The 14154-nt window shown below is 39.3% G+C and overlaps 1 protein-coding gene and 1 long non-coding RNA gene across 3 annotated transcripts in view; one reads left to right on the top strand and one right to left on the bottom strand.

The window, feature by feature from the left end:
- LOC140329230 (uncharacterized) overlaps window positions 1–5868 on the bottom strand; it is a 45091-nt gene extending 39223 nt beyond the window's left edge. For both annotated transcript variants that reach the window (XR_011920442.1, XR_011920440.1), the window contains exon 1: window positions 5798–5868. This is a non-coding gene — a long non-coding RNA (uncharacterized lncRNA). The remainder of the gene's footprint in view (window positions 1–5797) is intronic.
- A 59-nt stretch (window positions 5869–5927) lies between these two features.
- CCDC65 (coiled-coil domain containing 65) overlaps window positions 5928–14154 on the top strand; it is a 17170-nt gene continuing 8943 nt past the window's right edge. The window contains exons 1-4 of the mRNA XM_072409353.1: window positions 5928–5996; window positions 8006–8157; window positions 11637–11804; window positions 12912–13081. Of these exons, the coding sequence (XP_072265454.1) occupies window positions 8017–8157; window positions 11637–11804; window positions 12912–13081 (479 nt within the window). The 5' untranslated portion in view covers window positions 5928–5996; window positions 8006–8016. The remainder of the gene's footprint in view (window positions 5997–8005; window positions 8158–11636; window positions 11805–12911; window positions 13082–14154) is intronic.

Here is a 14154-nt window from a genome sequence, read left to right as displayed (position 1 = left end):
TCTGCTTTCCTTATAGGGAAAAGCCTATTGGACTTTTTCATCAGAGGGTAACTTACATAACTGTACACCTGTAAAAGTGTAAATATCCTTACCTGTTCAGTAGCCCAGGTAAAGAAAAAAAAAACACAAAAAAGCAAAGCACTTTCTCTGCTCCCTAGCCACTGCAAGAATTTTACACTTTAAAGTCTGAAGTATACTTGCTCCACTGCAGGCCACTGTTCCTCCTTCCAACTCTACTGCAGGACAGATGAGCCAGTGGTAGACACCACAGCAGCCAGCAGGGTATTCAACTGAAAAAAAAACCCTGTGCTAACAAAAGTCAATTTAAGCAAGAAATCAGTAGAACCCCTAGTAAGAAATGAAACTAAATTGGAAGGCAGAGACAAGAAGAATTTATGGTAAATAAAGGGTAATGGCAGCACCATTGTGATACATGCACTCAGGCTGAAGGTTTCATTCTAAAAACTTAAATGACAAAAAAATGTTTTCTGCTGGGAAGCTACAGTGCAATCTGATCAGCTTTCCCACGCTATCATGTCACAAGGGTAGGCTGTTGCAGAAGAGCAGAATATTGGTTGTGTTTAACATTCCTTGTTACTAAAAAGCAGCACCCGGTGAAGAGCAGATTTGAAGAATCATGTTACAATTGTATGAAACTGTATACTACAAATCATGACCTCGTCTGCCCCCCTCTGGCCACAGACCTAAATGCAGACATTACCAAATACATTAAAGCAGGATCTTCTCCTTATATGACAGTTTCCTGGCTTTTATGTTGACCCCTTGGTATCATTCTTTCTAAGTTATAACCTATATCAAGTAATCAGGCCAGTAACGTTAGACTGTCTCATCAAAATAATTATTGTAAGTTAGGAAAACATAGAAGAAGCTGAATGGTCAGCATGGGAGACAGTTAATTAGAAAGGCATCTTTACAGAAGTTTCAAATGTTATTGTGGGATGAGGTTTTGAGTGAGAAAGTCATTTTTAGGTTGGTAGTGCAGAGAAGGTGGTTAGGGATTTATTTATGTAACAAGCAGGAAATATAATTGGGATGGCACTGATAAAGGTAAAAGGCAAAGCATTGTAGCTTTAATTTTTGATGGTAAGGTTAAATGAAAGCCATTACAGATATTTGAAGAGGAGCAGCAAAGAGGTGAGGATAGATAAGTATTGCTGCAGCATTCCTGATAGACTGTAGAAGTGGGGGTCTGGTGTAATTCCAGATGGGAGGATTTTGCAGTAGTCATATCAAAGGATGAATGGTCCCATAGTATAGCAAGAAGTATATTTTGGAGATACCATGCAGGTGGACGTAGGTTGACCTCTTAATGTTCTGGATGTGAAAAGGGAATAAGAGTACAGAATCAAAGCTATCACTAAGACAGTGGACCTGCTTTAATAAAGATCTCCAAGACTAGACTATCGTGGGAGAACCTAGGTGATCCAAAAAACCTGAAATGGATATTGGCAAATATTTTCAATTCATGACAACAAATTATTTTTAGGAAATCCATTCCAGGTTTGCTAGATCATCCAGGTTATCACATGAAAGTCTATCTTTTCTAGTCTTGAAGCTTTAACAAATCAGGCCCATTTAGGAGACATCTTTGTTGTATTTGTAGATTAAGTGATGTTAAGGATGTTTTCAAAGTGTGAGCTCTGGTATCTGCTACAGAATTGGGGGTACTGACTGCAGAGCTTTGGCTGTGTAATCTACCATTTTGTCAGCTTAGTCCTGCACAGTGCAAAAAAAGAGGGCTGGGCGATGTGAAGGAAGAAAAGGCTCCAAAGACCACATTCACATTTATTATGCTCCATACCTTATACAGGTACAGGGGGGTTGCATGACTTGCAGAAGAAATCTTTTGCTAAACACAGCTGAGGTTGTGAATGATCTTAAGGACTGAGCTCTCTCTGCAGCCTCTTGTAACTCCTTAATGACCAAGACAAAACTGCAGTTGTTTCTTTTTGCATATCAAAGCACAGCTTGCTCCAGAAGTTAATGAATGTCTGGGGTCCATAAAGTTTTTTTTTTGCTTTGTTTGTGATAAACTCAGTGAGGATTTTATACAGTAACTGACACCACGCTGCCTAATAATATGTTGGGACAAACATCTGTCCTAATTGCATTTATTAAAGTAATGTACCTGTTCTGACTTACATACAAATTCAACTTAAGAACAAACCTACAGTCCCTATCTCGTATGTAACCTGGGGACTACCTGTATCGATATGAAATCGATTAAAATTAGATTTATTCTATGATCATTACCTCCTCTGACGAATAAAGAGACCCTGTCACCAAACTGCTAATATAAGTGAAGAAAATTAAAAAAAAAAAAAAATAGTTTCCCTCTATTTTTCTATTCAATTTTTTTAATCAATTACAATGCGTCTTGCTAGAAAAACTGCCTACTCAGAAGTATTGTTTTAATAACTATTTAATGTACAGGGCAGCGTAACATGTTGGCGCTATATAAATAGTAATATTAGTCTATTCCCTAGCATAGCCCCTCACTCCCTGCATGTCATAGCTCTTTCCTATTGTGGAAGTGTCCAATTACTGACTGTGCTGGCCCAGGATCTCTGCTCTACATTATCACAGGTTGGGATTTGTGAATAGCAAAGCACTGTAAACAGGTGGAGCAACGCTGAAACTGGTGCCTCTCATAGATGCCTTTCCAATCCAGCAGGCTAAAGCAGCAGTCGCCAATTGGTGGTCTGCGAGAAAATTTTGGTGGTACGCGGCTCTGTCCTCCCTATAGACACAACCCGCCCATTCTCCCATGGAGGCTTAGACCTGCTTGCTAAACATCTTGGAGGGACAGTAGTGCAGGGCTATGGACACAATTTTTGTTGCGTCCACAACCCAGCACTACTGTACCCCCCCCGGAATCCTGGAACTTAGCAAGCAGGTCTGAGCCTGCCACGGGGGAGTGGGTGGTCTATGGCATCATTACCTCACTATGGGGGAAGTTTCTTCCCCTTTGTATTTCAATATTTTTATTAAGGTTTTTCTCATAACAAAACAAAAAGAAACAAGACAAGAACAATGGTATTAGGACATAGACAATGGTCAATTTGAATGTATACATACATTTGACTCCACGCTCAATGCTAGCATTACCCCGATCAAGTGGTCTGCCACTTCCCGGTGTAATATAAGAGAAAAAAAAGAAAAAAAAACATCATACTAAAAACACCCACATATCCGGGGAACTACTACAAACATTAAAAACTAGGGGTTGAGCACTGCAGCGCCGTGACTCGTGTCTTAACCATATAACCAAACAAACAACAGACATATATAAAGAAAGAAGAGATAAAGGGAGTAAATAAAGGAAAGGATAGAGTAGACACTACTAGGGAAGGGGGGAAGGGGAAGGTAGAGGAAGTTAGGAAGACCAACACAACCACAGTGCCTCGCTCCAAGGTAATTTCCCTTAGATCGAATACTATGAGCTATTAAAAGCAATCCACGGTTCCCATATGTCTTCAAATTTGTCCAAAGAGCTCTTTAGGGTATGGGTAAGTCTATCGTTCACCATGATTCAGTTCAGTTTGGTAACAATGGGGTCCAAGGATATCGCGGGTGACTTCCATGCTTTCGCCAACGCAATTCTGCCTGCCAACAATATCAGTCTAATCAGTTTCTTTGCGGATTTAGGTAAAATTACCGCAAGTTTGTTGAACAGAGCAGCCTCCACAGTGCTACAAATCTCTTGCCGGACAATTCTTGAAATCAAGCTAAATACTTCATCCCAAAATGTCCTGGCAATCGGACAAGACCACCAGATATGCACCATGGAACCCCTGGACCCACAGCCTCGGAAACATAAGGGAGAGACTGAAGGAAACATTTTTGCTAATCTGGCCAGAGTGAGATACCATCTAAGCGCCACTTTATAGTTAGCTTCCACCACCGCAGAATTTAGGGAGATCTTGGAAAGGGCGTACGTCATGTCACACCACTCTTCCAATTCCCATGTAACACCCAAATCGCACTCCCAGTCTTTCATATATTGTAGTTTACTATCCTGGGCGACTAAACCGAGTAAATAACAGTAATTTGCCCTTTGGTGGAGGCTATTGAAGAGCATGTACTTTCGAACGGTGAAGAGGGCATGGGTCTTGGGGCCTCTCTGATTATCCTGCTAATGAACGAATGCAATTGTCTATAACGGAAATATTCCGTCGAGGGGATTTCAAATTGAGTGGACAAGTGATCCCATGTAAGCACTGCCCGAACGTCTATCAAGTCTCTCACCCTCCTAAAACCTTTAGAGATCCACCAATTAAATTTCACTGGACTTAGTCCTGGTGGAAAGTCCGGATTATTCCAGAGTGGGGTCAAGGGTTTATGATGGGAAGAAAGCTTCGGGTGATGACTAAATTTATTCCATAACTGCATGGAGTGAGATGGAGCCAGGCATTTTACATGGCCTCTTGTGTTCTTCCTGCGCCACATAAGGGAATCTATAGATCCCAGAAAACCATCCTGGTTCTCAATCTCAACCCATTGGGATCTAGCGCCCTGCAAAGTACTCAACAAGATTTGTGCCACTTGAGCTGCTACATAATAGTATTTCAGATGCGGAGCTCCCAATCCCCCCATGCGTTTGTTTCTTCCCCTTTGAGTGACACACGGTTTCTCGCACATGTGCAGTCCAGATTCTGTGGAATAAGTGGTCAACGAGGTCTGAAAGGTTGGCAACCACTGGGCTAAAGTAAAGTTCTCAGTGAACTGTATGGGGGGGGGGCTATGAGTAGGGATTTTCCTAGCCTAACAGGATTTTAATAGCATATATATATATATATAAAGGGCTGTATAGCACAAATTGTATGAACATTGTGTTTAGTGTTAGACTTTAAATGGAATCGTCATTTCCTGAGTCACCACAGCTCAAAGCCTGCGCCTGTTATAAGCATGGTGCAGATTCTAGATATAGGTTGCTGCAATGTACAGTAAAACACACCATACCTTGTGTTGAATCACAAAGGTGTAAGTGGAGCCTGGAAGCACGATTGTCCTTTAATATACCTTGAAATGGTTCAGAGGTAACAATCAAATATCTTTTGCTTCTGGTTGTGACTATTCAGCACTATTAAGAGTATCCTACAAATATTAGCATCAGAATTTTAAATGATACCAAGTAACATTTAAACGGGTAACATCAATGAAACCTCCGGAAGTAGCCACATACAGCTTTATTCATCCTAATAACTGGCATGGGAGCCCTAAAACTTATGGACCTCTAATATGCCCATTTTACCATGTCCTCTTGTACCATACGGTTACTCATGGGGCCCTTTTTTCACATGTAGTGATCAAAACTGAGAAGTTGGCAGACCACTGCTTGACTTAACCAGACGTCAGAATTTGCAGAGCGCTGTCAGTTTTGGGGGTGACGGGTATGATTAGGATCAGCGTAACTTCAACCACCGAAATGCCAACTGGTTCCATTGGTCCTCATCATCAGAATATAGTCACAGGGTGTCATATCTCTCTCCTAGGTGCCATGCTGGACTCCAGGCTTAGAATATAAATGGACGTTATGTGTCCCAGCAGGTATACAGGACACTGGTACATGCACATAGCAATGCTGGTCAGCAACACCAGGATACAAACCGATTATATAATGCAGGCTGATTATTATATTGCATAGATTTCTCTATATACATTCTCTATTTAAATTCTCTATGGGGCTTTCAATACATTTATAAAGCCTCTTCCAGGCTGCATTCCACTCATGTAACGTTTGTTGTTTAATAAAGCGGAAAAACATTCCCTATACCTGTATGGCAGCCGCTGTATAGAGCGCTATGCAGACTCATCACACCAATGTGCGCTCCACACACTAACCTGCTAGGTGCCGCATGAGAGGAGAGGTCACCACGTTGACGTAGGGAGCGTCTCACCCTTCGGCCCCGCCCCCATACGTAGGATTCCCAGTTGCTAGGAGACTGGAAGAAACTTCTCTGCACGCCGGACAGGTACAGGGGTCTGGGAGGGTAATTGGAGGGGGCAATTATTTTATTGATGTTCGGTAATAAGGTCTATATGTGTGATGGAACGAGGGGGCTAAACAGCAAAGCTTATAGGTGTCATTATTTCTGGAGACACCTAATTGTATTGCATGCAAATCAATTTCAAGAGGAATTTCTTTTCATTACTATGTGTTAGTAGCAGTGTGATGCAGTTAAGAGATTCTGTTTAAAAAAAAAGGACTTAGTCTGCTGGGGTTCCCATACAGTTCAATGGCAGCCAACCAACATCTAGTGGAACAAACATCCAGCCAAACAAGAATCTAACAATCCCAACATCTAGCCATTCCGACATCTATCCATCTCAACATCTATCCATCCCTCCCGACATCTATCCGTCCCGACATCTATCCGTCCCGACATCTAGCCATCCCGACATCTAGCCAAATAAGAATCTATCCATCCCAATATGTACCCGAACAAGAATCTAATCATCCCGACATTTAGCGTTCCCTACATCTAGCCAGCAAGAATCTAGCCATCCCGACATATAGCCCAAGAAACGTCAAGATTGCCTAAACGTGTAATCAAATAATCTGACCAGCACAACATCCATCCAAACATATGTCCTGATATCTAGCTTTAGAAACAATGAAATGGCTCTTTGTGTTGCCACCTGGATGTCTAGATGGCCAGTCATTGACCTAAGAAGAAATCTAGCCACTCCAACATCTTAGAAACATTGAGATGGATCAACATGTAGCCATAGAAACATCCAACTACCCCAACATCTAGCCAAAGAAATGTCCAACCAGCCCAACATCTAAGTGACCAGCCAATAAATATCCAGCCAGCTCAACATTTAGTCAAAGAAACACTTAGCTACCCTAACAACCAGCCAAAGAAACATCCAGCCAGCTCAACGTGTGCTAAAAAGAAAACATTTAGCCAAAGAAACATCTAATCAGCCCAACATGTAGCTGATGAAACAATTAGCTACCCCAGCATCCAGTCAACCCAACAACTAGCTAAGGTAACATCCAGCCATCTGAACATGGAGCTTAAAAAAAACCGAGCTGGCTCAACATCTGGTAGGTCCAATATCCAGCCACACAAATGTCTAACTGTCTGAACATCTATAGGGCCCAAAATCTACAAGAGCCAACATCAAGCCAACCCAACATCTAGACTACCATATTTACTGTAAGTGGTAGGTAGGCTTCCTGGGGAATCATAAAAGAAATATAAAGGTATTTACAGGTAAAAATATATATATACCTCCAAAAAAATCTACAAGTATTTACTGTCCCCCCATTGGCATGCCAATGTCTGTGAACTGTTTCCAGGTTACCAGGTGAATGGCGTTCATCCGTCCATACTTTAAATGTAGCTTTTTTTGGAATGACAAGTACACAACAAGACTGTGTTGATTGTCAGGTAGTATTATCATACTTTTTTTTGTCATCACAGTCTTGTTTAATATAGAGTACAGGTAAATATTTCTGGTCCATGGGTTTGTGAGGAGTATTTAACCTTGGATTAAGGATTTCAGTACTAAGAAAACTAAAACATTCATATATTTTAATAACCATTAAGACCTTTTAGGTACTTAATTTGGTAATTCATTACAATATTGACTACTTCACATAAGTTGTATCCTGAATATATTAAGGTTGGGGCCAGTGGAAAGAATGACTTGGTTTATATTTCTAAAGCTTTTTTAGGCACTAAGTAATAAGTATTAAGGGCTCTATTTATAAAACTGTGAATCTGACATTTGCTCAAACATTCCAGCAAACCTGGAATGGATTTCATCAAAGTAATTTGCTATTTGCTAGCAAATGTTTTGAATCATGGACCAGATTCATTTCAGGTTTGCTGGATCACCCAGCTTCACTGATGAAAGTGTATTCTCTCCAGCCTTGGAGAGCTTTAACAAATCAGGTCCAATGTACCATTTTGTTACAACACTGCAACCAAGGTAATAGTTATTCTTTAATTTCACCTTTTTTTACTAGATTAAGCAGCCATGCCGAAGAAAGGCAGCAAAAAATCGGGCAAATTAAGCCGCATGACCGAAGAAGAGCGGTTATTGTACATGCAGCAGAAGATGCTGGCAGAGGACGAGCAGAATAAGAAGAAACAGGACATGTTAATGCAGTTTCTCAAGGCAAGTATAAGGGAATGATAATGTTTTTTTTTATTGTTCAAATAAAATTATTATTGTTCAGATAAACATTGAGGCTGCTCCCAAGACATTGTGGTCAGTTTTACCTAAAATTGTTTCCTTTCAGACTATTTCTCTGTAGTTTTGATTTTGCCACTTCTCTAACACATATGGATCCTCCTTGTTTTTCTCTGGCCCAGTCCATGGTAGTTGCTTAACATGCTACAGGATTTGTATTTCTTTCCATCTAGCACTGAGATTTACACAATTCTGTCAGACACCAAAACATCATCCCCTTCCTCACTCACTTCCTTACTTGTCTTTGACTACTGACCCTCCATTTCTGATCTTCTATTGCACTGGGCATTACAAGAGTTTAATATAAAGTCTAATTTGAACATCTACAAAAACTTGAATTTAAAAATATATAAAATGATTTTTAAATACATTTTTACTATAATCAAATAAAAATTGCCCCCAATAACATAGTTTATTACCCAATCACTTGATCCCACCAGTAGATCTGTTACTTTTTTAACTTCCCATAGCAGAGGGCAATGCTGTTGACTGGAAATCCGCCACTGCTAGCTTTGTACCACTCAATGAAGTGCAATGCCATACTGCTATTGAAAGCCTACTGCTCCCACCGAACATTAAGTAGGGGACAAACAAAGTCCATAACTCCAGCTAACATTTTTTTAAAAAGATTTTAGAATTGGGTGTTGGATAAAAAGAAAAAATAAATAATAAATAACCATATAAATAAAAACTGACAGTTATAATCACTCCTCAATGTTTTATCAATCAATGGAAAATCAACGGTTTTCTTATATGTAACTGACACTTGTGCTGGACAGCTTAGTCTGTTATATGCGTGGAAATAATGGATCTCTTAGCAGAATCAACAGATAATTAAACAGCAGATAATGAAACCTAACTGCAATATCTAGGGTTCAGCTTTTAGCACCCCCTCAAGCTGTAAATTAACATCCTTCCTCCAAGTTTCCCGTGCTGTAAAGACATTTATTAAAGTCCTGCTTTTCCAATTGTAGCAACTTTAAATCTGTATAATCTTCTGAAGGGAGCTGTAAAGTGTATAAGAGAACAGCTCTAAGCATTTCCAGGTTCAGAACTGTCCATATTCCAGGACCACAGCCTTTATAAAGGGTAACGTAATAAAATATTAATGAAAGCTAATAATAATGATAATTATTATTATTATTACACAGTATTTATTTAGCGCCATCATATTACGCAGAGCTGTACAAAGTCGATAGTCATGTCACTAACTGTCCCTCAAAGGAGCTCACAATCTAATGTCCCTACCATAGTCATATGTCATTAATGTAGTCTAAGGTCAATTTCCCTTTTTTTTTTTTTTTTTTGAGGAAAGCCAATTAACCTAACTGCATGTTTTTGGGATAATGTGGAGTCCAGTTGTTACAGGGTACAATATTCTTCCTTTACTACACAAAAATGTGTTTTTTTTTGTGTCTCTGATGTGATGAAGTGAGAATAAATCTTCCAATGGAGTCACAAATGGCATGGAAAAGCTGCTACTGAACTGAAATTGTACCTTGTATATGTGCACTTTGATTGCTTAACATTGCCTTGGGTAATCTGATGATGTGACTCTCATCAATCTGTTAATGTTAAGATATAGAAAAAGAAAATATGGTCCATTAAATATGAAACACTAGTTAGTGCCATCGCTAATTAAAGTCAGCAGTCCTAAGAGTTTGTTACCTTAAAACATGAGAATCTCAGTTATTAAAGAATGGTCCTTTATTGTAACTCTTTGTATCTATGTGTCATTCTGTTGTGTCTATTGTTAGATTCCACTATATGGTATACTACTGTATACTTTTGTATAAACATTAGATAGAATATAAAATATTATTACTGTCCGTGGCAACCAGATTTGATTTTGCATCCATCCAGCATTTATAATCCTACCTTTGCTGTGATTAGTTCTCTGCAGGCAATGCCTTTTCCTTCATTTTCTCCAGTATTTAGGCTTTAAATTGGAGTCATTCTGCATTCTGACAAAGCAATTCTAGCACAGTCTGCTTTTCTGTATCATAATGCATCATTCAATCATTTATTGATGTAGTACTGAAAGAGCCAAAAGAACATCATTAAATAATTATTCTGAATGATTAATTCATGGGTATAATGGGAGGCTGATGCTTTGTATCTTGGTTTGTATCACTCTAGTGGGTCTTATACAATGTTGGTGGAAGTAATTCAGCTAATAGATGTATTTTTGTCCTAAGCCTTGCAGGACAGTCTGCTTATGAGGCAATATTCTAACATTTGGGTGCTGTCCTTGCAAAAGGCTTGATATCTTTGTTTAGATGTCTGTCTTGTTGATCTTTAGTTGACCGATCAATCATTGGTGCCATGTGTTATTGCTGTAACCATCCTGAGGCCCCACACTATTTATATACATCTATGTTCCACGCTATGAAAAAGGCTCTAAGATATCTGACATTTGATAACATTTGCAGAGTTTTCTATGATGCAGCTGCATTATTAATTACTATGTGCATTGTGCTGAATAGTTGATTACACATACAAATCACAATAGCTTTTTTGAAGAACAACCCCAGGAAGTGATCAGTAGATTGCTAATGCTTTCTATGAAATATTGTCACTGTAATAAGCCAGAACCCCACTCCATTGTATAAATAAATCATTTCAATGCACTGGCATTTTACACTGACTCTGTATTGGGCTGAAGCCACTTGTAACATGATCATAAGCCAGGCATCCCCCCTTTCATGCTCCTTTGTCTCTGTTCATTATCATTGAGCTCAAAGAGAAAGTTAGGAAGTCAGAAATATAAATTATAATACATAATATAGGCTCATACCATGCATTAAAATATAAATGTACAGTCTCCTTTGGATCTACTCTCAACTATGCAGTACAAGGGCATACTTAGTGGTATACAAACAGATTAGGAAGGTCCTACCATTCCTAAGGCTACGTACACCCATCAGATGATTCTAGTGCGATTATTGCTTCAGGGCTAGTATTGAACGAGAATCTGACGTGTGTACAGAGATCGTCCAACATCGTTCATGAATCTGTCCTGGCCGATCCATGAACGACAAAGGATTGTGAAAGATCCTTTTCAACAACAATTATTGCATGTGTGTACTTAGCCTAATTCCCATCCCTACATTCATATTTAGCTCCCAGCTGCACAATCTAATGTGTGTACGTAGCCTTAGGGTAGAATGTTCAGTAACAAATAGAAGAGGTTTTCCAATAGCTTCTCCCCTCCAGGTTGGGGTAGTTAGGTGCTAAGAGCTCATACTTTTGTATCTCTTTATTGTACTGAAATTCATGATATGATTTTTGTTTTTGCTTCGGTCTCTCTCTAAAAGCATTCTTTAACTCTGTAAATGATCTATCCTCCTTTAGGTAAATTGATTTAATTACCAGATCTGTTATCATTTTTTTTTCTTTCATAGGATAAGCTTGCTAAAGAGGAGCAGAGTAGCAGCATTAACCTAAACAAGCTGAATGTCCAGTGGCGTGCAGTTCTACGGGAAGTGAAGGCCAAGGAATTGCGTAAAGATATAGAGATCCTCAGTCAGACCTTTGAGAGAGTTGTGGATTGCAAGAACAACGTCATCAAGGTGGGCAAAATCTGTAAACACAATAAATCCACTTATTTCATCTGTATTGTAAGCATTTCCCATTACTTACCATAGAAATTGGCTATAAAAGTGTAAATGAAATGATTTAAAATACAGGGTAAAAAAAACAGATTCACATTAATTCCAGAATCCTCAGTTATTTTTATGACCTGTGACATGAAGCACAGTTTGGCTTTATAGACAATAGATATTTTGCTTTTCTTGGAAGTTATCCTTTAACTTATTACAAAGAATATATTTGTATGTGAAAGATGTACAAGGAATCTACAGCTGATTAGCTGTATTGAGCTAGCTGATCTTAAACCGTACCAAAAACTACCCTGTTTCCCCGATGATAAGACACTGTCTTATTTTTTTTTGAAGGCCAAAATCTGCTCTAGGGCTTATTTTCAGGGGGATGCCTTATTTACCCATGAAGAAGACTACAGTACACTATTTTTCATTTTTACCTAAAAAGGGGGGGCTGTCTTATTTGATGGCCCTGCCTTATCATCGGGGAAACACGGTAGCAAGTCCAGTACAATTAGTCCCCGACTTAAGGACATCCAACATACGAACGACTCCTAGGTAGGAACAGGACTTCCCTGCTTGCTTGTGTGCAGGACGGAGGCTTGATGGGGCAGAGGGGGGCGTTTCACTGCCCACCCACCACACAGCCTTGCAGTGGAGGTGACTGGTAGGCAGCTGGTGAACTGCCCCCCTCGCCCCTACTTATTCTCAGTAGGAAGCCTGCTTGTACTGTACGTACATAGCAGGAAGTTGTCCCTCGTCAGAACAGTACACCAGACGTGTACACCAGACCTCTTCATTAACTCCATCAAGTTATACCAACATTGTTTAAGGCTGTACTATATTTGAAAATGCATTTACTGTGCATGCACAGAAAGGTAAAAATAAATAATAATATGTTGAGACAAACATCTGTCCTAATTGCATTTATTAAAATAATGTACCTGTTCCAACTTACATACAAATTCAACTTAACAACAAAACTACAGTCCCTATCTCGTATGTAACCCAGGGACTACCTGTATTGTGTATTTCATATACCGTATGTTATTTAAAATAAATTTCTTTTTTTTGTAGTCTCTAATGAAGGATGTAGAGGAGGCTGATGATCAATACACACATGCCTTGCGTAGTCACCTCCAGAACATCGACGCGCTATTGGAGCTTCAAAGGGAACGTCTTGATCTACTACAGGAAGAATATCAGCAAGAACTGAATACTGTGCTGAAGGAGTTTGATACAGAACGGTTTGTATATTGCAAGGGCACACTTGGGTCAGCAGGCATTTATTTCCTACCAGGGCTCCCAACAGGACCTGCACTGCTAGAAAACATGAAAAGTTCTTTCTGGTTGATACATTGCAGACAATGGGCCTGATTTAATAAAAGCTCTCCAAGGCTGGACAGGATATACTTTCATCAGTGAAGCCGAGTGATCCAGCAAACCTGGAATGGATCTGGTCTGGGATTGAAAACATTTGCTAATTAATAGTAAATTACTTTTAAGAAATCCATTCCAGGTTTGCTGGATCACCCAGCTTTACTGATAAAAGGGTATCCTCTCCAGCCTTGGAGAGGTTTAATAAATCAGGGTGCTTGCCTTTATCTGCAGACAATCACATCATAAGAGCCAATATGGTTATCACTGGCCATTTTTTTTATTTATTTATATTTACAAAACCCCATCAAATCATTGCTGAAGTGCTGTGTAAATTATTGTAAACATCACACAAACCTGGCCATTTAATATACAAAAAAAAACTTACTATTCATGAAAATTGCATTTTAAATTGATCTCTAGAGTCAAATATTTGGACAGCTGGACCTGCATTATATTACATTTCTCTGTGAGCCCACCACAGCCTCTTTTACATTCATCAGAACATAAGAGAAAATTGACCATGAAAGGATCATGTTAGAATAGACTACAGTCCCATGTAGAGGAGTTAGCTAGATATGGCTGCAAAACAATTGTATTTATTACTTAGGTAAATAGATTGCACTTTCTAAATATAACGCAATTTCAGAGCTCCCTGTAAAGCACTGACAGCACATTGACTATGTTTTGTAGTTCCTGGGAACTTCCTTTAAATGACTCGAAAGCAACAATATATAATTCATATTTTTAAAGTTAAGCAAAATAGATCTGCTACATTGCAATAAAAGGTAAATAGAGTTGTCATTAACCACCTGACCGATAAGCCCGACCTTGGTACGGGCTAAAAAAAGTTACTATTTTCGATAACCCCGAACTTTTCTCCCTATATTAAAATCATCACTTACCTGGTCCCGCTGTGCTCATCCAGCGTCGTGTTCGTGTT

The sequence above is a fragment of the Pyxicephalus adspersus genome, chromosome 1 (assembly GCF_032062135.1).
Source record: "Pyxicephalus adspersus chromosome 1, UCB_Pads_2.0, whole genome shotgun sequence".
NCBI lineage: Eukaryota > Metazoa > Chordata > Amphibia > Anura > Pyxicephalidae > Pyxicephalus > Pyxicephalus adspersus.
This window is presented reverse-complemented; position numbering and strand designations above follow the sequence as displayed.